At 56.6% G+C, this 25,271-nt stretch overlaps 2 protein-coding genes across 5 annotated transcripts; both read right to left on the reverse strand.

The window, feature by feature from the left end:
* Nucleotides 1–266: 266 nt before the first annotated feature.
* Nucleotides 267–14,206, reverse strand: LHX6 (LIM homeobox 6). Its single transcript, XM_066610722.1, has 8 exons — nt 14,156–14,206; nt 12,894–13,207; nt 8,987–9,207; nt 3,002–3,102; nt 2,815–2,910; nt 2,191–2,365; nt 1,294–1,397; nt 267–287 (listed from the first exon to the last, which is right to left on the reverse strand). Exons 1-8 carry the CDS (start codon nt 14,204–14,206, stop codon nt 267–269), a joined length of 1,083 nt encoding a protein of 360 aa, XP_066466819.1.
* A 2,844-nt stretch (nt 14,207–17,050) lies between these two features.
* On the reverse strand, nt 17,051–25,271 carry RBM18 (RNA binding motif protein 18). Of its 4 annotated transcripts, none has more exons than XM_066610641.1 (6): nt 25,189–25,271; nt 24,500–24,627; nt 19,519–19,645; nt 18,875–18,961; nt 18,670–18,755; nt 17,051–17,754 (listed from the first exon to the last, which is right to left on the reverse strand). In XM_066610641.1, the coding sequence occupies exons 1-6, from the start codon at nt 25,192–25,194 to the stop codon at nt 17,595–17,597; spliced, it is 594 nt and encodes a 197-aa protein (XP_066466738.1). In that variant the 5' UTR covers nt 25,195–25,271; the 3' UTR covers nt 17,051–17,594. The 4 variants fall into 4 exon arrangements, with proteins under 4 accessions (XP_066466738.1, XP_066466741.1, XP_066466739.1 ...); XM_066610644.1 differs by lacking the exon at nt 25,189–25,271 and adding an exon at nt 25,034–25,179; XM_066610642.1 differs by lacking the exon at nt 25,189–25,271 and adding an exon at nt 24,956–25,023.

Below are 25,271 nucleotides of genomic sequence, written 5' to 3' on the forward strand. Positions count from 1 at the left end.
ACGACCCTGCCCTGGTGTCTTCACCCATCCACAAGTCCAGGAAAAGGAACCGGCGAAAAATGCAACCAGAGAGTGGTACCCTGTTGGTGGACCAGAGTGGTCAGGACTGAGATGTCGGATTGGTGAGAAGGAGGCCCGGAATTCCACGGGGTGGTTTCCTGTGGCTCGACACCCTGTGCTTTCTCCTGATTGGACAGCACGTGTGAAGGAACAGCAGCACCACCAGGAGAGTCCCAGGGAGTTTGGGAAGAGCAGGCCTCGTGCAGTCAGTACTGGAACAGGATGACCTGTTGGGAAAGCAAACAGAAGGACTTGGAGGCTTCAAGAGATGACCCAGGCAAGGAATTTTGTTGAGAACCAGTTGGGGGTTGGGTGTGCCGACACGGCAGAAATGGTGTCACAACAGAGAGAGAGGAGAAGGGGCGCCACAGTGGTGGGTGTTTGCAAATCAGGGCCAGTTTTTTGTCCTGTTCTGGGACTTGTCCTAGAGTCCCCCAAGCTGCAGGTGTGTGTCCTCAGCTTCCTTTCAGGGCTGTGCAGCCCTCTCCTTGTTGAGACAAAGCTACCTGACCTGAAGGGGGGATACCATAGCTTGGCTGGGGAACTCTTCTGCAGGGGCCAACCCTGTTCAAGTGAGGCCACCTCAGCCATCCCAATGGCACCCCTGAGCAGACCTGCAGAGTCCAACCCCTGGACCCCTCTAGCGCACTCTTATCAGCCTGGATTGGCAGTGGCTTCAGACAGAGCCACTGCCAATGGCTGGGCTGCAGACAGAGAAGGGCCTTCCCCAGCCTGACCTGGAGGTGCTGCTACCAGGGACAGACACTGGGCCCTTCTGCATGGGCTGGCTGTGCCACTCAACGAACTTGGCTGAATGTCTCCAGCTGGCCTTGCCTTAAGCAGAATGTTCATGGGTGTTCCAGACCTGGACTTTAAATAGGCTACTCTGTATATGCTTTTAACAATGGGACTTACTCCTGGGTAAGTGTGGTAGGATTGCTGCCTAGAATTGTTAAAACATTTTCCTGCTTGATGATGCCGCTTCCAGTCATGACATCACTTCTGGTGGGTCCTGACAGATTCTTGTTCTAAAAAGTGGGTCCCAGTGCAAGAATTTGGGAGAACCCCTGTCATAGAGCATTTCTAGCAGGTGCCTGTTGAATCTCTGCTTGGAGATCTCCAGTGAGCAAGAACCCCCAGGCCTACATGGCAAAGGTGTCAGCAGGGCAAGTCCAGGGGAACTGCACCATGGAGCAAGGGGTAATTGCTGCAGAAGCAACTCGACGACTGTACCTTCTCCCCCCTACTTGATAGGGGTCCTTCCATGTCAGCCTTGAGGTGCACGGGAGGAGCGGCGTAAGGGAGCCTGCAGTGCATTTGTCCACACTGTACCTGACCTGTGAACGAGAAGGCAGCTTTGGCGCTTGTTCTTCTGTGCTGGGGAGCAGCGCCTCATTGCTGTCACAAGGCGCATGCCCCCCGTGCTGCGTTACTTCCCATAGCACATGATGAGCCAAGCCAGAAAGGGCGGTGATGGGGGGAGCCAAGCTGGGCATCCTTAAGGAAGCAGCAAGCCTGCTTCCACCAAGGTGCTGTGCACACAACAGCACCACCCCCAGTTCTCTGCGGGGAGCCGAGATTCTAGCACCACCCTCAGCCTCTCCATGCAGCCCTCCTCCCCCCTGCCTTTGGTACGGCCTTATTCTGCGGCTGGTGGCTGCAGATGGCACAGCAGTCCCCACCACCAGCTTCCCGCGCAAGGCATGGAGGCAGTCAGCTCACCCCTTTTGCTCATCCCCAGCTAGAGGTGCTCAGAGGTAGACTCCCTCTGCACAGGGGGGTTCCACACAGATGTCGTGACTAATAGTCCTTGAGGGGTGAATTTGGCCAGTCTCCTTTTACAGCCACTTAAGCCTGAGAGGCTTGTTGCCACTGCATGGCAGCAAACTCCACAGTATCCCAATGCTGCATCTGGGCAGGGGCTGCCTCTTTCCTTGCTCGAGTGGCCTCTGGTCCCTCCCAAGCTTCAGCAGCAGGAGTGACCACATCTCGGTGATGTGGGTGGGGTTGCTGAGGCCAAGCACAGTGACTGGCCAGAGCCAGCACAGCAGAGCGAGGCCTGGGCCCGGTTCTGAGCCCGCGGCCTTGCCGTCCCGGCCACAGCCTCCAACGAAGCACACCAGCACTTACTTTCTATGTAGCTGTGGAGCGTGACCATCCTGGCCCTCTCGGGGCTGCTGAAGGGGGAGTAGTGGAGGTCATCAGGCAGTGCCGAGGGGAGGCGGGGCTGGGAGGCTCCGGACGAGGGCACTGCGTGTTGGGGCGTGTGCTTTTTATGCCGCGCTCTGCAGTTCTGAAACCAAACCTGGAAAGCAAAAGAACCCCAGAAAAGAGGCGTCTTCAGAAGGGAACCTCAACTAAAAAAATAAGAATTGTTTAAATTGTTTTCAAGGCTGTCCCGAGCCCTCCAGGCACCCTCCCTCTTTCCCTGCTGGCACACCAGCCACCTCTGCCCTTCCTTGTCCCACTCTCCGGACCGGAACGAGAAGTGTAGAGGAGAGTGGGGAACTAGAACGTCTCTGCCACTCTACCCCACTCTCTTCTCCTCTTCCGCTCCGTTTCCCTCCTCCCTTTCCAATCCAGGGAGCAGCAGCAGAGGCTGGCAGTGGGTGCCTGAGGCAACCCCACAGATGCCCCACGGCACCCACAACAAAAGAGGCAGGAACGGAACTGGCTGATTGTGCCAAAGAAAAAGTGGGGCAGGTGGCCTTTCAGTCTGTCCCCACCCAGGAGTATTCCCAGCGTCCAGCACACCTGAATGACTCTCCTGCTCAGCCCGGTCATGTCCGCCAGCTTCTGTAGGGTCTGCGCGTCCGGGTTGTTATCCTGAGCGAACTGCGCTTGCATGACCTAAGAGGAGGAGGAGGACACGCAGAGTGATCCAGTCCCGCACCCCAATGCCGTGCCTGAGAGGCTGACCACACCCACCCGGGCTCTCTACCTGCAGCTGTTCTGCTGTGAAAGACGTCCGTGCCCTCTTGGCCGGCTTCGGCTGACTGTCTTGCTCCGAGGGGACCGCCCCTTCCAACGTGATGCCGTTCCCTGCAGGGGGGGGGGGACAAAGGGTGACGTTGGGCTCAGCTCTGAGGCCAGGCCTTTCTGTGGTGCATGTTGGCCGGCAAAGCTAGCAGAGCTTCAGAGCACCACTTCCAGCCCGAGTTTGTTCACAAGGACCAGGTCCTTGGCAAGCCTGACGGCTTTTTCATTGTGTCCCTTGTCCAGTAGGAGGCCGCTCCCCCTCCCCCCCCACACACACACACCCTGAAGTGGTATCTTCATGGGCCAAGACACGTCAAGGTTCTCTTCGCTTTCTCCCAGCGCAGAGTCACAGGGGACTGGTTTTTCAAATGTGCCTTTTCCGCCGCATTCCTGGCCCTCACCTTGCCCTCAACATCTTCCTCCTTCCCCAGGAATGGGAAGCCCCACGTCCCACAGAGACAGCTCATAAAAATGAGCAGTGAGTAAAAAGACCTAGGATATTAGATCATCCAGTTCCTTCCCCGGCCGCCACCACATGCACCTGCCCCCCCAGTCATATTTTTGGGGTGTTTCCGCCCAGTATTTTCCCATTGGCATCTGTAGCTATTACAGCTTTAATGGGGAAAGCAGAAGTGGGGGAAAGGATATGATTGTGCCTCAGACTCACGTGGGCTGCTCTGCCCCACCCAGTGACGGTTTTGTTAATGAAAGACAGGTCTCGCTCGTGATCACGGTGCCTTGCCAGATTCCAAGGCAAGATGGCAGGTTGCTGAGAGCACCACTTGGTGCCTGTGCTGTAGAACGCAACTGCTCCTTCTTTGGGATCTGGAATTCCCCCCCCCCCCCGCTCCCAGTCCCCTTTTTCCTTCCAGCTATTCACAGTCACTCCTGGGCTCTGCACGATTCCACACCCCCACCACCAGACTGACCTTTCATTTCCCCTGCAAAGGCTGAGCTATCAGTCAGCATTCCGTGACTGTCAGTTTCACTGCACAGAGCATTCAAGAATACTATGTAGGGCTAACAAGATGCAAGGGGGCAGGTCGGCCCACCAGCAGGGGGCTCAGAGATGACTACCTCTCCAGGTATCTCTCATGCCTGCCACAAACCTCACAGCCATCAATGCCCATTTTGAAAGCCGCATGCCCAGAGCAATTCAGTCAGCATTGGGAGGGGGCCTTGAGGCTGGGCCTGGGGGGGGAGTCCTCCAGCAACTGTGGGAACCCGGCGGCGGCCAAGCTCAGGCATTCCCGCCTTGCCCTCTGAGATGTTCAGCTTGAAGGCAAGATTTGGGGTGTGATTATCTTGGCCCAAGTTGAAGGGATTGGGGTGTTTTGTTTTGTTTTCAGCCATTTGACTTGTTGCTGCAGGATGATTAATGGGATTCAGGCCTTGGCAACATCTGTTTATTTTCCCTTCTCCAGAAAATCCTCCTGCGCAGGCAAAATCATTTTTGCAATTCCCAGAGGAAATGTGCGCATTGGCTAGAATAGCCCTCTCTTTTTTGGCCTGTGCATCCCTCCCTGAGGCTGGCAGGAAAGGGGCGCTCCACCCTGCCCAGCTGCCACCTGCCCTCTGCCCACCATCTGCCCATCCTCCCTGCTGACACTCTGCCCTTGGGGAGTCGGCATCCTGAGCCACAGGAAGGGCAGAGGGTGCAAGGCCAGCCCTGCCCTGCCCTGCCCTGCCCTGCCCTGCCTAGAGATGCAGCCCCAGCACAGGAGTGCCTGCCTGCGGGAAGGACATGCTCAAAAGGGAGAGGGCGGCCTACTGGCAGCAGAAGGGTTGCCAAATGCCTGAAGCAATTGTGCTTCACATGAGCGGGGGGGGGATCCAGAACCTTTAGGGGGAGGGTCGCCCCGAGTGAAAGATCACAGGAACCCCTGCAACAGAAAGGTCTTGGAGAATCAAGCTGCACCTGTGATCTTGGGCAGGCTGTAATGCCAGCTGAACTTCCCCACTTGAAATGTGGTTACCAGAGCTGGAAAAGCTCTCTGCCTTCGCCCAGCTTCTCCCTCACTCTGTAAAATGGGAGCAACGTGAGTCTCTGTGGCTGCTTAATTTTTTCTTACCACCAAATAGCCTCACACCTGGGAGCTCAGAAATGGCTTCTCGGGATCGACTTGTGTGGCTTGCTTTGCCAGTTCCTTTTTTTGCCCATAGGAAAGATACATAGCCGTACTCCATGCCAGCCAGGCACAGGGGAGTTCACAGGGTGTCCCCGGAGGAAGAGTTGCAGGCCGCATAGTCCTTGGGCCCGCCAGCTGCACATCTCCCGAATGGCCACCAAGCCCCTTCTCCGGCACAGAACTCTGCACACTTTCACAGTCACCCTGCACTCCGCTGGGGCCCAGCGCTCTGAGGCACCTTGGCCTGGAAGAAGCCCCGCAAAGCCCTGCTGAGCCGGGCCAAAGGGGCCTGCTCCAGGCCAGCACTTTGCTCTCCACAAGCAGGAGAGAAAGGCACCCCTCTCTCCCCTTGTGTGCTGAGGCGGGCTGCTGCCACCACAAGGACGGGGTGACATGCCCTCCTTCCCTTGCTCTCAGGTGGGTCACTCACTTACGTGACCCACTTTCACTCGAGGGGGACCTGGGACCAAAGAGAGCCCGGCGTGCTCAAGCAGGGCCACCCAGCAAGTTTCCTTTGCTGAGGAACGCATCCAGACTGAGGTCCAAGCGCAGCCACCGGACCACATTGGCCGGGGTGCGCCGCACACCAGCAACTCAGACATGCGCCCCCCTCTAGCCCACTCCGGCATCTTGTTTTCATTTTGTTTTCATCTCCTCGCTTAAACCTTGTAAACAGAAACACTGATTATTTTCATTTTGCGATCCCCCCGCCTTCTTCTTTTTCTTCTTCTTCTTCTTCCCCGAAATCGTTTCCATCTGCAGAGCAAGGCGGCCCCTCCACATGCTCCCCTCTCACGTTTGCTTAGGAAAAGAACAAACAGGCGAACGTCTTAACACTTGGGCCAGAGTTTTATCTCCTGGGAATCGCACGTGCATTAATTTGGGAAAGGAGGAAAGGACCAAGGCTGGAGAGCGTCACGTGGGGCGCGGTGGAGCTGTGCTCTCTTCTCACCCCAGCAGCCTCTCCAGAAAAGTGGGGGAGCCAGAAGAAGCTCTGCCCGTGAACCCCAGGCCCAGCAGAGGCAGCCAAAGATCCGTAGCCCCAGCATCTCAGCACAGCAGTGAACCAGTGACCAGGACCACGTCAGAATCAGCACAGCCCCTGCATTCAAGATCGGATGCAGCCAGATCTGCTGCAGTTCAGCTTGGTTGTGGACTGTGAGCCCTGAGCCTCTGCTGGTGTTTTCTGTGGCTTCCGCGGTGGTTCTTCTGTTGTGGGATGCTCCTTGCCGAGCATCTCTTCTTCCCCTACAGCTTCCCTTGTGCCTGCCTTGACTGGAAGCCCCTTGGGTCACAGACCTGTTCTCTCTCTCTCTCTCTCTCTCTCTCTCTCTCTCTCTCTCTCTCTCTCTCTGCACAAAGCACCGTGTATGTTGATTGCATGGTAAATAACTGCTGTCATCCAACCTCTGGGAGTTGTTGCCACCGGAAAAGTCACCAGAAAGTCTTGCACAGGCACAGCCAATTCCAGAAGAGGGAACTTCTCAAAAATGAGAGGGGATTCATGGAAAGTCAGCTTGAGAGTTGGGACCTTTCCAGGATGCCTTGGTGTTGACAGTGACAGTAATAGAAGCCAAGGCAAAATGAGACTCCAGCTAGGAAAGGTGCCAGCAAGTCTGAAAAGATGCCAGCATGGTTTAAGGAGCAGGGTCGCGGAAGTTATCTAAAGCAAAGAGGGAGTCTTGCTGAAACCAGAGAGGGGGAAGAAAGCACTGTGGAGTATAAACTCTGACAGGACCAGCCAAAAGGCAGCTTCTGCAAAACAGTGCAAGAACCCTTGGAACACCAGCATGAGCACCCGGAGGCAGCAGCTGGACGCCTGCCCTCCAAATAGCTGTGGATCAGGCGCCTGGGCACAGCATCCGGTGTCCAGCTTTGAGGAGGATCCTGCTAGAATGTTAAGGTGGACAATGCACATTCTTTTCAACCAGCCAGAGGCAGGAAACCAGCCAGGGAAGTGGTTTTGATGGTCACGATTTGAAGAGGTTCCTGATAGGAAGACAGGGAGGTGGCAGAGACAGAGGACCAATTCTTTGCACTGCTCTCCCCTTCCTGGGCCATCAGGGAGGGGAGTCATCTGAAGAATTAAGCCCAATGGAGGTGCCAGGTGGTGACGTTCTAGGGCTGCATGAAAAATGCAGAGGTTGCCCAGGGCGCAGCAGAGCAGTCGTTGGGCCTTGGTTTGGATTGTATCTCCAGGCTTGCCTAGTGCCTGTCCTGGCACCTTCCTGAGCATCTTTCGAGGCTCATTCACACATGCAGGAGTGTGGCCCGCTGACTCCCCGTTGAGCTTCTGAAGGGTCTCCCTGGGAGCAGAGAGGGCCTTGTGCAACACAAGGGGAGGACGGCAGTATTGATCTGTCATCGCTTGATCCATTTGCACAAACTCATTCAGGCACAAGACCAAGTCGGCTGCCCCTCTCATCTGTTGACCCTGGAGGCAGCGCAGGATTGAGGTCCCTCCTGCTGGGTCCCAGGCCACTCACTTCACAGAAACCATCGCTTCCATCCCTGCTCCAGATGCCGCCCCACCTGTGCATCCGAGAGCTGAAACAAATCCTCACAGCACTTTCACGCTGGCAGCCATCCCAGGTTCCAGTTGAATCTCCAGTGTGGAGCTCAGATGGCAAAATGTCTCCCCCAGTTTGGGTCCCCCCTCCCCCCTGCACTTCTAGTATTACGAGGGGGGGAAAGGAAGCCCCTCGAAGGGACTGAGGCTCCGTCACTCTGGGTTTGGCAGCTGCCGATACGCGACGTCGCAAGCATTCAGTTCTCCACCGCTGTCAGCTATTAAATGCCGTTGCATGTCCGCTGTCAGATACGGTCAGGCACGAGACGATAAAAGAACATATCAAAAGCAGATGTGAGATACTGAGAGCAAGTATTTGGCAAATGTCTGGCCAGGAAACAAGACTGCAAGCGGCCATGCTGGTGGTCCAGTATGAAGAAGAAAAAAAGGCGGTGCTTTTTGTTTGGGCAAAGCACCAGGCTGAGCTTCAGAGTCCTCCAGAAGTCCATCAAGCACTAGAGTGGGGTTCAAGAGAAAAGGGGGCATGTTGGACATCACTCCAACAGTCTCCTTCAGGTTTCTTCCCATCCTGCTGCTCATCACATGGCTAGATGAAAAATTCCAGGTCTGGACTCTCTGAATTTGGAAAGGAAGAGAGGAGAGGAGCAGAGGGGAATGTGTGGGGGAGAGAAGTATTGTGGGCTAGAGTGTCCCCAGAACTTGAAGAGTTGGAAGCTCACTGTTTCCTATGAACATAAGGAAAGCCCTGCTGGGTCAGGCCAGAGGCCCATCTAGTTCAGCTTCCTGCATCTCACAGTGGCCCACCAGATGCCTTAGGGGGCATACAAAGCTACAAGACCTGAATCCTCATGCCCTCTTTGCACCTGACATTCAGTGACAGCCCACTTCTAAAACCAGGAGGTTGCACAGACCCATCACGGCTTGTCACCTGTGATGGACTTTTCATCTAGAAATCTGTCCAATCCCCTTTGAAAGGCGTCTCAGCCAGACATCGTCACCACCATCCTGTGGCAAGGAGTTCCACAATGACACGCTGGGTAAAGAAATACTTTATGGGACCTGTCAGTTGGTCTGACTAAGGCATCGGCCTACTTTGGATTGTAGCGTTTGGCATAGAGAACACATGCAGCATTTCTGACGCTGAGACTCACTCTTACCCTGTTGTCTGAGCCCTGACAGGGCACAGTGCCCTTGGGTTCCAAGGTGCAGATCAGGAGGGGGGCGTGCCCCCCGTGCACCCCTTCTGCTCCCTCTGAGGGCAAGCACATCTTGCAGCGGGTCCACCTACCGTTCTCCGCCGCTCGCTTCAGGTTCTCAATCATGGTGTCGTAGTGAATCCGGCACAGGACCTTCTCCTCCACCAGGCCGAACTCCTCGCCCGTGGACAGCTGCCTCTTGCAGGAGAAGCAAGCAAAGCAGGCCAAGTGGTAGGCATTGCCGCGGGCTCTCCGGACCCAGTCGCTGGCATAGATCTGCCTCCCGCAACGGGCACATTTTGTACCAAACCGGCTGCAAGGAGAACAGAGAGAAAGAAGCTGTCGGGACGCAGGGACACTGGACACTCACTCCATGCCCTCATGCATGGACAAACCAAGCCAGAATCTTAACCCAGAGAAGGCAGAGGTGCTCCTGGTCAGGAGAACATTGGACAAGGGGTCCAGGTTCACCCACTGGGAGCATCTGTAGATACTCAGCTGCTCACTAAGGCAAAGAGTGCCTTCACTCAGCTGTGGAGAATACAAAGATGGTCGCAGTCATGCGTACCCAAGATGCACCCAACATCCCAGTCATTTACCAGCCACTGGGGTTCAGGGGTAGAGTGTCCCTGAACCTGGAGGCTCCACCTACCTGTAATTTCGGGTAGCGGCTGGGAGAACCACCCCAGGAGAGCTGTACTGCTAGCACCACATTCTGGTCTGAATGTTTTGCAGTCTGGTTTTCCCCCCCCACTACTGAGTGTCCCAAGTGGCTCACCTGAGCGTCCCCCTCCTCCCTCTCCATCTTTCTCTTTCTTGTACATTTGGAGCAGGATGAAGAGGGGCGGCTTGGATGAGGGTGGTTAACCAGGAGGGCTGATATTGCTGTAGATGTGTTTATTTTGCATTCTGATATTAACTGCCACCCCCAAAAGAAAAATCAATACACTTTTTAAAAAATCTTTGCTGCCTGATGAATCAGGGACGCCTTTTTAGTTGCCCGGAAGCGTCTTCTTTTCACATCTGCTGAACTAACCTATGAATCAACTCAAAACTGCAGCCTTAATTTGTACTTGGATTCTTAGCAGCGGCTAACCCCAGTAGGTTGGGGGGGGGGGCTGGTTTCTTTTCCGTCTCCACTCCACCATTCTTCCCAGCCATCCTCTTTGATATGAGATTGAACTCCACAGTCACGGGTGCCACTGATCTTGGTCAAACATCAACATTCATGCATCTGCCTGGGACCATTTCACAGGTGACGGGCTTAGTTCATCACAACCCATTTCCCCAAATCTGTCATAGGAAAGCATGCCTTCGGTCTCAAAATGGCCCTCTGCTGTTTTCTGGGCCTTGTAAGCACCACTCATGAGTGTCCCAAACAGGGCTAAAATCAACACTTCCCCCTTGGACTGCAGGCTACTCACTCCAATATCCTCACCCAGTTCTGTGCCTAATGCAGCTTGTGTCTGGAGAAACTAGTCATGATTTCAGAGACATCAGACCAAAACCACGATCAGCATCATAAAACAGGCAGCGCCAGTGGGCCTTTTCGATCTGGAGTCCCCAGTACGGCTGGGACCTGAGCTTGTCTGCTTTCTAAGCCATTTTCTGGAAGGACCAAAGAGTCCCTATTCTTACACAACTGGGGGGAAAAATCGCAGCCAGGCTGCAGCCCTGTGCACACTTACTCAGGAGTAATTAGGAGTAGTGGGAATTATCTCTGTGCAAACATGCCTAGGATTGCACTGTCAATGTGGCAAACAAACTACAATGTGGGTAGGAAGTATGGGTGCCTCTGGGTGGGGAAATTTGACCTGCAAGAGTGGGTGGGCAGCTTGGGGGCATTCCTGCATCTTGCAGTGCCCCGGGAGCCCCAGCGGAGGCTGTCTCCATGAGTGCTGCCCCACCTGGAAGAGTTGGACTAGCCACCCACATTCAGATGAGGGTGCTGCACGTGGGCTGCTTCTGAAGCTTCAGTGGGTCCCTCCGCAGTGCTGCCGCCGGGTTAGAAGTGGGGAGGTGCAAGTAGGTGAGAGAACAGCACACCTCAAAGGCTGTGCGCCTTCATTAACTGGGCCTAGACTGCCCAAAGGGGCACGTCCCCCCATCAGCCTGCCCACCACTAACACAATCCAGCCGACAAGCACACAGGGCCTGTACTCCCCCTTCCCAGAGAGATCCAAACAGCCCCTGCATGTGTGGCTTTTAGGAAGAAGTGAAAAGCAGTTTCATTTGGCAAGGCCTTCCTCACACTCCAGTCAGTGATTCCCAAACTGGGAGCCCAGGTTCCCTGGGGAGCCGCGGAATCCTCTCAGAAAAACCCACCACCCTCTACAATGTATAGGATTGCAGCCCTGATGGGGAGCCGAGGAGGTCAAAAAAAGTTTGGGAACCGCGGCTGTGACTGCTTTTCGGATGCTCATATTATTTTACTATTCAAAGGCTATTATTATTATTATTATTATTATTATTATTATTATTATTATTATTATTATTATTATTAAATCTCATACATTCTTTGTGAATCATTTCCATCTCTGGGAAAAATGAGCCTCGAAATGAAGTCAATCAGACAAAAAACAAGGGTGGCTTTTGTGGGTTAAATTGTGAGTTCCCGTCACTTAAGGAGAAGGGCTCTCGGGCTGCCGTCGACTGCACATTTTCCTGGGAGCAAACCCCCTTGAAGGCAGTGGGATTTACTTCGAACTGGACATGCATAGGATGGGGCTATCATGCCTTCAGTTGCCTTTTCGAAAAAGACACAGTGACGCCTGAGTACTAATACATGCGCATGTGTGCCTTTTGGCCAGAAGAATCCTGCGCATACTTACCTGTGGGTAGGGCCCGATTTCGTACTAAACGTGTGCTGCTATCGGTTTGAATTATTATTCGATTATCATCCAGATTATCCAGCAAGCGAACAAACCAAAGCCGTGACGGGCAGGCACCGCTGCTCGCCCAGGGTGGTGGCGGCCGCTTCTGGCGCTGAGGAGTCCCGGTTCTGCCCTCGGTCCCAAGGCTGCTCCGGGTTCCCAGGCAGAGCTCTGGAGAACCGAGAAGCACCGCACAGGCTCCCCGTTTTGTCAGAACAGCCCCGGAGTGCAGTGCTGGACTGGCGCCCAAAAGCCCTGAGAAGGAGGGAGATGCCGGCCAGTCCTCCGAAGCTGTTTCTCCGGACTCCGCAGGCTCGTCCCATTCCGGTGAAGGGCTCGGTGCCCCGCGAGCCTGGCAAGGACCAGTCCTGGCTGCATCAGCAGCCCGGTGCGCGGCGCGACTGGCGAGTCGCCTGGAGGAAGACCTTCGCGGTCCCCGCCGCCCGTCCGCCTTGGGCGTGGGGATCAGGCCCCTCGCCGGGATTCTAGAGCTGTTTCGGGAGGGTGGGCACTCCTCTACCGGTGCGCTAAATGCCAGGAGGAGCGGGGAGAGCATCGCGGGCGTGCTGCCCTGGCCCCTCTGCCAGGCTCTGCTGGGGATCCAGAGGTGGGGGGGGGAGCGGCAACTGCCCCCCTCGCTCCAGAAGCCCTCGCAATGGGGGAGGACGGGGGCTGCTGTGGGTCCCGCCGACCCCCTCCCCAGGCCCTGGAAGCCCGTCCGAAGAGGGGAGCCTGTGGAGCGCGGAAAGGGACGCCCCGGCTCGGCGCAGTGCCGGTCCTGGACGGGTCGGGCAGGGAAGTCTCTCTCCGCCTCGGCCCTCGGGTGGCTGCCAAGCGCGCTGTCCGGAGGGTGGAGGCGCTTCTGGGGGCGGCGGGGGGGCGGGAGCCAGAAGCGGGGTAGGGCAGCCGGTCCCCACAGGGCGTCGGCGGCACGGCCACGCCGCTCGCCCCTCGCCCCGTCGGAGGCGCTGGGTCTGCGGGCCCGATCCCCGCCGCCTGCCGAGGCGCCCCTTCCCCGCCTTGCAGGAGAGTGCGGGCGGGCCCGATCCCCGCCGGTGCCCCCCGACGCCGCGCAGGGGGTGCCGGGCTTTCGTGGAGGAGGGATCGGGGCCGGCGGCGGGCGCACCTGAAGTAGTCGAGCTTGCAGAAGATCTGGCGGTCCTTGACGTAGCAGCTGCTCTGGCGGCGCAGCGGGGCGCGGCAGACGGAGCACTCCAGGCAGCGCGCGTGCCAGGTCCGCTCGTTCACCTGCAGCAGGTAGCGGTCCAGGATCTCCAGGCCGCAGCTGCAGCAGAGGTGCTTGGGCGGCAGCAGCGCCGACGAGGCGGACGAGGGCGGCGAGCACACCGACGGCGAGGACGGGCTGCTGGCCGCCGAGCGCGCCTCCTCCTCCTCCCGCTCCGGGCCGCCGCCCGGCAGCGCCTCCCCCTCCGGCTGGGCCTGCGGAGAGAAGCGGTCAGTCCGGAGCGGCCCCGCGCCCCCCCGCGCCCCGTCCAGGCTTACCATGCGCGGGCCGGCGGGCGGGCTGCTAGCGGCGCTCCATCCCCCTACGGGCGCCCCGGAGCGGCCGTCGGGCGCGGCGTCCGGCGAGGAGAGCGGGCGGGCGGGCGGGCGGGCGGCCGCCTAACGGAGCGGGCTGCGGGGGAGGGGGCGCCTCCGAAAGCGCTCCCGAGGCGGTCGCGGCGCTCCGGCTGCCGGGCTGCTCCGCGCCTCCTCCTCCTCCCGCCGCGACGTCGCCGCCCCGAAGCACCTGCAATTAGCAGCTCCGGGCCGGAGAGGCTCGGCCGGCCGGCTCGCCCGCTCCTCCAGCTCCCTCGACGCCTGCCTCTCTCCTCCCCCCAGCAGACCAGGGCGCCTGACGAGACCCCCCCGCGAAAGGGGGAGGAGGAAAGCAGACCTCACCCTCCCCTCCCCCCAAACCTGCCAGGCGCATCTCCTTCCCTCCTCCTCCTCCGCCCCACCAGCAAGGAGACTCCCGGAGGGCAGCGCGAGAGACCCCCAAAAGACTCTCAAGAGTGTCCCCCAAATTCCCCACACACGCAAGCCCCCCCCCCCAAAGATAAAGGTCCCCAGACACACTCAGGATATGGGACTCCGATCGTCAGCCCCCCCAGGACAGAACAAGGGGTCTGCCTGCCCCCCCCCAAGCGGCAAAGAGGTCGGCGCTTTCCTTCTGGGGAGGGAAGGAAGACCCCCTTCCTGGGAGGGAGCGGTGCCCCTCTGTCCAGGACGCCTGCGGCAGCCTCAGCGCGGGGGCTCTCCAGCCTCGCTCCCGGGGCCAGAGGCACTCTCCCACCTGGGGATCGGGCCTGCTCGCTGCCTCCCCGGCAGCCTGGAAGAGTTTTGGGGCGCGCTGCCCCCCGCCTTCCCCCGGCTGCCCCGCCTCACCTCCGTCCGCGGCTGCTGGAGGGCTGCGGAGGACTCCTTCTTCCAGAACATGGACGGGGCGGGGGGGCACCGGGAGGGCCGCCCAGACGTGACTCACCAGGCGGCGGCTGCGAGCGCTTCTTCCCCGCTCTCCTTGCGGATTTCTTGATTTTGTGCCTGGGACGCCCCCCCCCCCCCGCGCCAGTTCCTCCTTCCTTCCCCCCAGCCAGGCCAGAGAAGGGCCCTGCAGCAGGAGGGTTTGAGGAGGAGCAAGAGTGCCTCTGAGGATGTGCAGGGTGCTCCAGGCCTGCCCTGCTGGCACCTGGGCAGTGTTCTCCCACAGGATCCCAGCATGGCAGTGCCAGCCCTACCTGGGGATGCCAGCAGGGGCTGGACAGGCTGGGCTGCAGAGCCGTCCCAGGCAGGTGCTTGCAGGAGGGCATGGCCCCCCTTTGCCTCCCTTCCCTCCCTGCTGACAAAAACAGCGCACTCCTCCCAGTATCCCCACGAGGACCTCCTCGTGGCCCCAGCCACCCTGAACTGTCCCACACTTGCCATGTTGCCCACCCTACACAGTGCATCACAGGGCCTGTGCAGCAGCCACCTCTGGGCTGGGGCACAGCAAGCCCCGCTGGATCAGGCCAAAGGCCCATCTGGTCCAGCTTCCTGTATCTCCAAGTGGCCCACCAGATGCCTCTGGGAGCACACAAGGCAACAGACACAACCTGCATCCCAGTGCCCTCCCCTGCACCTGGCAATCAGAGGCAGCCTGCCTCTCAAACCAAGAGCTTGCACAGACCTACTATGACTTGTAACCCAGAATGAACTGTTCCTCCAGAAGTTTGTCCAGTCCCCTCTTAAAGGCATCCAGGCAAGATGCCATCACTGCTTCCTGTGGCAAAGAGTTCCACAAACTCATTACATCCTGCAAAGCATTTGCCTTGTTATCCAAACCTGAAATGGCACCTCTGGCACGGACATCAGACACCTCGGCAGCAGGAGGGTGAATTCCGCACCCACCACCTTGGTCTCTGGGCAGCCCCAAAAGGCCCAGCAAGGAACCTGAGCGTTCAGCAGAAGTGGCTCCTTGGCAAAATAACATGAGAGTGGCCGGTTGGCCATGGAGGATCACCAGGACTGAGTCTGACATCCAAATTGGTCAGCAGTGGCAGGGGGGGGCAGTTTGGAGGCTGCCCCTCGTTGCACGACTGGCGACAACTTGAGCCCCAGCAGCAGATGCCTTTCCCTCCCACGTGAGGCAGTCAGATAGTCGGGCCATCAACACTGCAATCCTCTACAGCAGTGGTTCGCAAACGTTGAGCACCGGGACCCACATTCTTGAATGACAATCTGCAGGACCCACCAGAAGTGATGTCATTAACCAGGAAGTGATGTCATGGCTGCAAGTGACGTCATCCATTTAGGCTTCAAGTTGTGCCCAACCAAAGTTCCCATGAACACTGTGCGCTCACGCTGTTATTTTGCCTAGCTCAGAAGTCAAAGCAGAAGGCAGACTTGGGTCCTTGTCCAGCTATGCAACACTCCCCTCCCCCCCTTTCCAGCATCCCATCTTCCCACTTATTCGGGGCAAAGCACCCTGCCTCTCTCCCACTGGGAGCCTGCCCTGCCCAGCACCTCTGCACCCTGTATTTTCAGCTCTGGAGTTTCAATGGCAGCTGAGCTAGGTGCTACGTGGCCCAACAGAAATCGGCTCATGACCCATCTAGTGGGTCCCAATCCAGTTTGAGAAACGCTTCTTTACACTTTTCCATGAGCACTGGCAGCCTCCAAATGCCTGCTGTGATGAGCAAAGCACCCTCCAAGGGGTCTCTGGTCCCTCCTCCCCAAGGTGCTTTCCACCGCAGATGGCTGGGTCAACCCTGGGAACTTGTGCTTGCCAAAGGCGGCCACGGAATAATCAGGCGACGCCAGGCCTGATACGTACTGCAGTTAAGAGCCTGTCGTCAATAACCCTGTAGCTCTCCAGGAGGGAGAGCCTGGAGTCCTGCCCCAACCCCCAGCACCCTCCTTGCCTCCCCTTCCTAAAGCAAAGAGTTCTGAGTCGATCCTGTGCAGATTATCCAGTGTGCGGGCGTGAGGGCTGCATGCAAAAGTGGCTGAGCTCCCTCCCCTCGTTAATAATATACTGCAGAATTCACAACACAAGGTCACTTTGGTGCAGAATTCTGCACCTGGACAACCTTGGTGGTCCTTTCTAAGAACACAAAATTATGCATGGGAAGGATAGATAGACAGATGCTCTTTACACTCTCACATAACACCAGAACCAGGGGACATCCACTAAAATTGAGGGTTGGGAGGGTTAGGACAAAAGAAAATATTTCTTTACTCAGCATGTGGTTGGTCTGTGGAACTCCTTGCCACAGGATGTGGTGATGGCATCTGGCCTGGACGCCTTTAAAAGGGGATTGGACAAGTTTCTGGAGGAAAAATCCATTACGGGGTACAAGCCATGATGTGTATGCGCAACCTCCTGATTTTAGAAATGGGCTATGTCAGAATGCCAATGCAAGGGAGGGCGCCAGGATGAGGTCTCTTGTTATCAGGTGTGCTCCCTGGGGCATTTGGTGGGCTGCTGTGAGATACAGGAAGCTGGACTAGATGGGCCTATGGCCTGATCCAGTGGGGCTGTTCTTATGTTCTTAACATAGTAGTCCCAGGTCCTAAGCTCTGCTGAAAGGAGGGGGCCGATTTCCACTAGGCAGGATGGGGGGGGGGGAGTCTGTGCCAAACCAGTGATGCAAATGTGAGAACATCTAGACAGTGTTGTTCTGTGGCCCAGAGGACAGAGGGACATCCCAACCCCTGCTTGCCCAACATCCATCTCACCTCTTCTGACAAGGCTGTCAAAACACACACACTTGGAAAGTCGCAAGAAAGTTTATTCCTGTACAACCGTTAAAAAAAAAAATGGGAGTGATACATATATATATATATATATATTTATATGCCCAAGTGCAAGTAGATTGGGCAAGAGAAGCAATGGAACGTCCCCCCTTTCCACCACCACCCCCAGATCAGAGTTTGGGTCTAGCTCCCCAGGCTTGCCATCAGGCCCTCAGCTAACCCCGTCTTGCTGCTTCAACAAAGAGGTTCTCCTCACTGATGCCAGCCCCATAATCTGGATGTTGCATTTTGGGGCCAGGAGAGAAAACATTACCCCCTTTTTTTTCAAAAATCACATTTAAAAAACCCGCACACACGCCTGGAGTTTTGAGACATTCTGCAGCGGTCTGGGAAAGGCCTTGGGGTCAGTTCCTCCCCCGCGAGGGAGCACGTCCATAGACAAACAGGTGATGCGGGAAAAGCTGGAACAGGCCAGGATGCAGCTCGCGACTGAGAGGCGAAGCCACCTAGTCCGATTCAGCCCCTACTTCTTCTCAGGTGACTGACTGTGCGCACCCCCCCCCCCCCAGGGAAGAGGCTGCCTGTGCCCCTATCATCTCTTCGACTTCCAGGCTGCTCTGGAATAGGGAGCAGTCCTTTTTTTGTCCGATGGCTTGAAGTAGGAGTATGCGGTCACTGGTGGGAAATCCACCTCTGGGTTCTCTGCCATCATTTTCAGCTTGGCTTCAATGGCCTTGATCTTTGCGCTAACACTGTGGAAGGGACAAGAGGAGTTGTGCTTTCAGTAATCACCTTTGCTACCCAGAGTCCTAAGAAGCTTAATTCTAACAATTAGCACCAATACACACAGAACGCCCAGAGCCAAAGAATTGCGCAACAAGTCCCAAGCAGCCCACGGACAGTTGGAACCACACTTCTTGAGAACTGGCAGCTTTTGAACCCAGAGGAAATGTCAGAAGTCCCTGACAATGTGGCTCTGCGGTGGAGGGCAGGAGGGCCTTGTCCAGAGTTCTGGAAGGTCTCCCTCCTGCAGCAGTAGAGGCTTCAAGCAAAAGCTGGACTAGATGACCTTCAAGATCCCTCCCAGTGAGACTCCCCAGCTAGCAAAGAACACCTACTGCCTGCCTGGTGATGAGTCCAGGTTGACAACATCACAACACACCCCTTTCTCAAGCACTCAAACTGGTTCCCAGTTTGATTCTGGACCCCTGTCCAAAGTGCTGTTCTGGACCTCCTGCAAGCCCTATGTGGGCTGGGTCCCAAGCCCCCTGGGAGAGCGTTCCCCCCCCCAAGAGGCCCCTCAGGAGTTTGAAAGCCCAGGGTTCCTTCCAGTGGGAAGGCCACACAGTAAATGGAGTGGCTCCAGAGCTGGGGGGGATGGACGGACAAGCGTGTGCTCTCAGGGAGTTCCCTTTTCCAAGACAGATGGAAACGCTTTGCCCAGCAGGCAGCAGGAGATCTGTGGAGACTCTCACTATTTTCACATGCTGTTGTATTTGGGAGCATCCCAAGTTTACCTGTCCTGCAAGGATTCCTATTTTTAATGGCCCAAAGTCTGGCAAATAAATAATGGACCATCCCAGCGAGCCGTGCGAGCAGTGCTCTGGCTCCTGGCAACATCAGAGAGGGCGGCAGCACAGGGCCCCGTGGCTGCAGGTTCGCCTCACCTGAGATTGGACTGTGTGGGCTCCATGCTGGATGATGGCTCCAGGCTGATGGGAAGGACCTTCTCGCTCTTGTTCTGATCATACCTCTGAATCAGGAAAAAGAAACTGGGAATTATGGGGCAGACGGGCCTCCTGAAGACCAGGGCCCTGAACGAGCCGAGGGAAGCTATTTGGAGGCTCTGCCTGACAGCCAGGGGACGCTCACCTTCACCTGGGCGTGGGCCCACCGCACCACCAGCTTCTTGGAGAGGGCCAGCTTGCCATTGAGACATTGGATCGCCTGCTCAGCTTCCTGGGAAACAATAGACAGTAAGAAGTGAAGCCTCCTTCTCTCTCCCTCCCGCTGCACCCTCTCCCTCAAGAGCAGGGGGGCTCTGGACCCAGCCAAAGGGGCACAGAGTGGGAGATGCCCCAGACCACTGACTGCAGACAGCTGACCACTGCTCAGCTGTCACCTGTGTGCTGGGAGCTTCCACCAATGACAGAACAGGCATCTCTTATGGTTTTGGTGACACACTGATTTGTGTCCTCACGACTCTGTAATTATGCCCCTCTCACTAAAATGGAATGGGCAGCAAAAGGGGGCACCAATAGTATTTATCCACATAGGGCCCAACAACCAGGCTGCAGATCGGTTTATACTGATCAGTTTATACTGAGTCTAAGGTCACTTCCATGACCAGGAATGTGGATGGGGCAGCAGGGAATGCATACCCCCACAACCCTTTCCATGGACCAGGTCTGTGCTGCAGGCAGGGCTTTTGCACCACTCCAAGGCCAAGGCATTCACTTTTGTCCCTGCTGGGGCCACTCCAGAGGCAGGAAGAAAGTGCCCCCCCCCCAACTTACCTGCTTGGTTTCAAAGTTTACGAAGCAGTAGCCTCTGGGCTGTCCCTCCAAAGCACCTGACTTGTGGAAGAGGAAGTCAAACTGCTTCACCTTGCCAAATTTCTGAAGGAGCTTCAGGAGGTGGTACCTGCAGAGGAAGATGACAGGGAGACTTTGGGCGATTCAACAGAACCACCAACAACCCCATCTCCAGGCAAGGGCCTTGCGTGTCACCTGGTGCTTCTGAGCAGTGTGCTGCAGTGGAGACCCACTCAAAGGTTGTGACCCCCCCACACTCCACTATCTGCAGCACTCTGGCACTGGCCTGGCAGAAGCTGCGGGGCCTCTCAGGCAACAGCCTATTTGCCAGAGTTCTGCACAACAGAGGACATTCCAAGAATGGACATTCCAAGAGTCACTCTTCCAGGCCAGGTCTGCTGCAGATGCTTTCCTGGAATGGGAGGGACAGGCCAGGGCCAGCCAAGCCAGCACTCTCCAGTGCTCCTGAGAGGAAGGCTCTTACTAGGAATACACAAGGTGGAGTAGCCCCCATCCTGTCCTTGGGACACAAGAACATGCAGTGCCCAAAAAGCCAGGAAGGCTCAAGGCAGCTTGGGAAGCCCCACCAAGTCAGTTCAGGTTTCCAGTGCCCTTCCTGGGCCCCTTTTCCCCAGAGATGAAGCCCACTGCCCCCAAGGACACGGTGGTGAAACAGAACCTCCAGGACAACCACTCCAGCACAAAACCCACTCTTCTCCCCTCCTCACAGCACCACCTTCTCCACCAATGGTCTCCTTTGTGCCAAGTGACTGGGGCTTACCCTGCCCTTGGAGTGAAGACGCTTTGCTCCCAGCCAGGAGGAACATGACTAGATCTCCTCTGCTAGCCCCAGCCCTGTGCCTATTTTTAGGGTCTGCGCTGCTGCTGAGCAGCGGTCTTGATTTCATCAGAATGCAAGAGGCGTCTCTCCCCGCAGCACCTCCAAGGAGCACAGCTGGGAAGCAACGCAGCCTCCGAGTCATTGAGCTTCAAGAGTGCGCCGGATGGTGGGGGGACGAGGGAGACATTATGCCAATTTGGAGAGCAACGTGACCTGGGCTCTGCCACTCCAGGGCTCAGACGTGGGCAGAGTTCGCAATGTCCTCCCCTCCCCCCCAAAGCTCGGTTCCTGGGGTTCTCTCACACTTGCTTGTTGTGTGGTGGCGGCTCAGGGCTGCAATCTTTGGTCAATTAATTCATACACTTGATATTTTCTTAATCAATGAAGGTATCCCCAATTGCAAGAACAAACCCTTTTATTAAGTTTACATATTAAAAATAATTCTCATGATAGAGACGCCATGTGAGAAGAGGCATCCCACTCTCCTCTCTCCTAGGTGGGACCTGACAAAACAGAGGTACAGATCATCTCAAAAAAGTGGAAACCTAGTCCTATTCAGCCCCTACTTCTTCTCAGGTGACTGACTGTGCGCACACCCCTCCAGGGAAGTGGAAATGGAAAAGGTGCAAAAGAGAGTGACTAAGATGATTGCGGGGCTGGGGCACCTTCCTTATGAGGAAAGGCTACGGCGCTTGGGCCTCTTCAGCCTAGAAAAGAGACGCCTGGGGGGGACATGATTGAGACATACAAAATTATGCAGGGGATGGACAGAGTGAATACAGTGATGCTCTTTACACTCTCACATAACACCAAAACCAGGGGACAGCCACTAAAATTGAGTGTTGGGAGGGTTAGGACAGACAAAAGAAAATATTTCTTTACTCAGCATGTGGTTGGTCTGTGGAACTCCTTGCCACAGGATGTGGTGATGGCATCTGGCCTGGACGCCTTTAAAAGGGGATTGGACAAGTTTCTGAAGGAAAAATCCATTACGGGTTGCAAGCCATGATGTGTATGTGCCACCTCCTGATTTTAGAAATGGGCTGTGTCAGAATGCCAATGCAAGGGAGGGCACCAGGATGAGGTCTCTTGTTATCTGGTGTGCTCCCTGGGGCATTTGGTGGGCACTGTGAGATACAGGAAGCTGGACTAGATGGGCCTATGGCCTGATCCAGTGGGGCTATTCTTATGTTCTTACCATCAAAAATCCAAGTGTGCTTTTCTCGCTTCCAAAGTTATCATACAAATCTTTCAGATACAATTAAATTCCATTTGAAATTTAATTTCTTTGATTAGGGGGACAGCCCCAGTTGGGTCTTTGTAAAGCCCCAACAAGGACAATCAGAGACAAGAGATTAGCCTGAACCATAGAATAACCAGTGCATGCTGATTGGGGGGAGCGGGGGGGGGGGGTCTGCAGGCAACACCTGCATGACAATGCTACAACACTGCAGTGTGATCACAGCCTGATTGAGATTTGTATCTTAACAGTTGTGCTGCCTGCAGGGTCTGCGGTGGGCATAATTCAAACACAAGACATCTCAAGTTTGGGAATGACTGACGTGCTTTGCAGCAGGCTGAGTGTGGGCAAACTCCAAGGTCCACCAACTGGAGTAAAGGCACAACCAGGGATTTGAACCCAGCATCCAAGCCTGGCCAGGAGAGCTGCGCAAAGCCCAGGTCAGTGGCAACCCATGAACAGGGCCACCTCACTGGTGAGGAAGACTGAGGCCAAGGCAGGAAGCAGCAAGCACTAGACCGGCTGCAGCACAGAGCTACTGTCACCGGCAGCCTCGCTTGCTTCTGTCAAACTGCTGGGAGCCAGAGAGCTTTACAGCCAAACACCCACAAAGGAACTGTGAACCTGCCAGCAAAGCCGGACTGATTTTCTGCCACCCGTGGGGCAGAGAACAATTGGCACATTCTCTGAGGCTTCAAGGAGGGAGAGGTTCAAGGTGGGGAGGGAGGCTTGCTTGCAGATTTGCCTCTGGATTCCTCAGCCCCAAGTCTACGTCATGCGCTCCAGCCTTCACTTCCCAAGACTTCTGATTACACTGTTTGCAAGGAATTATCACAGGAGCCCAGGCAAGGGGAGAACCACATTACGGAGAGGGAAAAGGAAACCAGCCTGCTGGAAATCACCAGAGCACCTCAGTGGGGTGTCGGGAATGATGCGCCTCAAGGGGGTGGGTCACATCTCCACTGCAAGCTGCAGCCAGACCTCGGCTTCGCTTCCTGTCATCCAGGCAAGGACGGGACAGCTCAGCCAAGGCCTGTTTCCTTTTCCGCTGAGCCTTCCTTCTGGCATCTTGAGAGCTATTCAAGCTCCAAGCTGAGGCTTCCGCTGAACAATGCCGTCCCAAGGATACGGGAATGGTACCGGCCACATGCTAAAGCCATTACGGGTGGGAATCTGGTCCCGCTGGGAGCTGGCAGGCTGTTGTCAGAGGCCTTGTTTGCCGAGCGAAGTTCATCAGGGTGGAGGTGCTAGAGGGCGTGTGGTGCCTGTCTAAAGGCTTCACATGAGTGGGCCCAAAGCCCCAGAGCAACGCCAAGCGGTTTTGTCATGTTTATACGGACTGCAAGAGCAAGACTTCGCGGTGGGGCAGAGCAGGACACACCAAGATTCCTGTGACTCAGTGACAAGCACAGCAGTGCCAGAACTCACTGCAGAGAGCAAGACAATATCTTGAATGGAACAAGTGCGGCTTAAATGCTGGAATGAAATGGGAAGGAACACCAGCTTTAAAGATAAAAAAAAAAACCACCTGGATCTGAAACTGGAGTTCCAGCTCTGCTCCAGCCTTGGCTGCTGAGCAGCCCAGAGATTCCTACCCCTTATCCCCCAACCTGTAAAATGGGAAAAGACTAGCTTGGAACGGCTGCAGCCAAAAAGCAGGCCAGACCATGGGACTTTAGAGAGGGCTAGCTACCCTCAACATCTGGGCAGCACACACCTAAAGAGCAGCTCTTCTCCGAATTCAGTGACCAAGACCTGGAACTGTTCCTATCCTGCAAACAGACCCACCAACAAAGCAGCCAAGATGGGCCAAGTGCAGCATTGGGCATCTCTTGGCACCAAACCAGCTGCCCGGCCTGTCCATGTCATTTTCTCGGGCCTTCAGTTCCCTGAAAACTTTGCAGAGAGGCTCTCCTCCAGTCAGCCAAGCTGTCTTGCAATTATACACCGCGACAAGCCACAGCAATATAAACACGGGGCACAAAATGGTAATTAATGCAAAACTGAGAAGAGGCCAGCAAGCGGGGCCCTGAACAAGTCGCCTGAAGAGGGCATTACATTAATGACGGACTCCACTTAGAGGCACGATTAGGACTCTGCCTGGCTGAAAGGAGCGGCACTCGGAACAAAAAGCCCCAGGCACTTGCCGAAACACAAGGAGCTGGCAAAAATTGCTTCCACAGCTGAGAGCCACACAATATCCGGGCGCTAAAACAAGAGCAGCCACTTGGAAGGCGTCAATCCGAGATTGTTTTGTAAAGCTGAAGGGGGAAAGGCAGCGACCAGAATCCCGGCCCAGCGCATCTAATATCCCTCCGAGCAATCAAGCTCTCCTCCCTCAGCATTTAATTGCCCCACTTCAACTTGCTCAAATGTGTTAGCACGCAATTTAAACATGCTAATCATCCGGAGGCCACGGGAATGTCAAACGCACACACTTAACATTTGCCGCCACCAGAAAAAGGAACAGGGCACACACAGCTGTGACTATTAGAGGCCGTGAGCAGAAAGCCAGCCTATCTCGGGCTGCTGCACACTGAGGGCCACTGGAGGCCTGGCCGTGACTGCAGAAACCGGTCAAGGGCACCCCCCTTTGCTCTCCCGTCAGGATGACAAAGACCAGAATGACCACTTGGTGCAGAAGAGCCTCCAAAATGAAATTCAGGGACACTAAAACCCCAAGAGGGCGGGGAAGGACGTTCTGGACCTGCAGAGAAGTAGGAGGTGGCTCTTGGGACAGGCCATGGCCAGCCTGAAGGTGAGGGAGCCTGTGCTCAGGACCTTTCCAGGAGAGGCATCCAAGGAAGAGCAGGAGCTGCAGAGCTGAGAACCAAAGCGCAGCACCAAGAAGACCTGTGCATCCCCCACTGCTGCTCACTCACTCTGTGATCTTGGGGTCCAGGTTGCCAATCCAGAGGCGGTGCCCATCCTGCAGGGCCCCCTCGGACAGGATGGACGCGTTCTCCAGGCGCAGGCTCTGGGTCGGGGGCACTGCAGCCGCCATCCGCACCTGGGGGAGCAAGGTGGAAAGGGGTCAGCGGAAGGGCCCTGGCCGGAGGGGCGACACCAGCTCTGCCCCACCTCCTGCGCACCCCCTGGAATGCCCGCAGCTGTCTGCAGCCAGGCCTCTGGACAAGACAGTCCCTTGCCCAGGGCGGGTGGAGGCCGACCAGGAGCGAGTGCCCGAGGCGCAGGCAGGGGCCGCTCCAGCTCCGGCCTGCAGTGGGCTGCTCACCCGTGCTGTGCAGAGCCTCCCCCGCCTCTCCGTGCTGCGAGCCTCCAAGAACTGGGTCGCGACCCACAGGGACAGCCAAGACCCACCGTTCGGGACCGCTGACCTGGACGCCCTGCCACCCCCGGGGGGCTGCTGTGCTTCCGGGCTGGCCACTCAGTGGGCGGCCCTGGGCGAGGCCCACCTCGCAGGGTTGCTGTGCGGGCGGCCGGGGCTGCCTGGGCCCCCTCGCAGGGCCCTCCCCCCAGCCCGCCGGCTCCGAGGCCTGCCCAGGAGCGGCGAGGGGCCTCTGGGCATGTGCAGAGCGCGGCCTGGGTCCGGGTCCTCCCCGCGGCTCACCCGCATCCCCTCGGCGCGCCTCCCTCTGGCTCCGGCTCCGCTGTGACGTCACACGGCCCGCGACGCGACGGGCACGCCGGCGT

The sequence above is a fragment of the Tiliqua scincoides genome, chromosome 16, assembly GCF_035046505.1.
Source record: "Tiliqua scincoides isolate rTilSci1 chromosome 16, rTilSci1.hap2, whole genome shotgun sequence".
In the NCBI taxonomy this organism is placed as follows: domain Eukaryota; kingdom Metazoa; phylum Chordata; class Lepidosauria; order Squamata; family Scincidae; genus Tiliqua; species Tiliqua scincoides.

Coding starts and splice junctions, on each gene's coding strand:
- LHX6 (XM_066610722.1), bottom strand. CDS start 14,206: ATGTTCTGGAAGAAGGAGTCCTCCGCAGCCCTCCAGCAGCCGCGGACG. Junction 13,208..14,155: donor TCCAGCAGCCGCGGACGGAG/GTGAGGCGGGGC, acceptor TTCTCTCCGCAG/GCCCAGCCGGAGGGGGAGGC. Junction 1,398..2,190: donor GCTCCACAGCTACATAGAAA/GTAAGTGCTGGT, acceptor TCTCGTTCACAG/GTCAGGTACAGTGTGGACAA.
- RBM18 (XM_066610641.1), bottom strand. Junction 18,962..19,518: donor TAAACTTTGAAACCAAGCAG/GTAAGTTGGGGG, acceptor ATTGTTTCCCAG/GAAGCTGAGCAGGCGATCCA. Junction 17,755..18,669: donor CCCACACAGTCCAATCTCAG/GTGAGGCGAACC, acceptor TCCCTTCCACAG/TGTTAGCGCAAAGATCAAGG.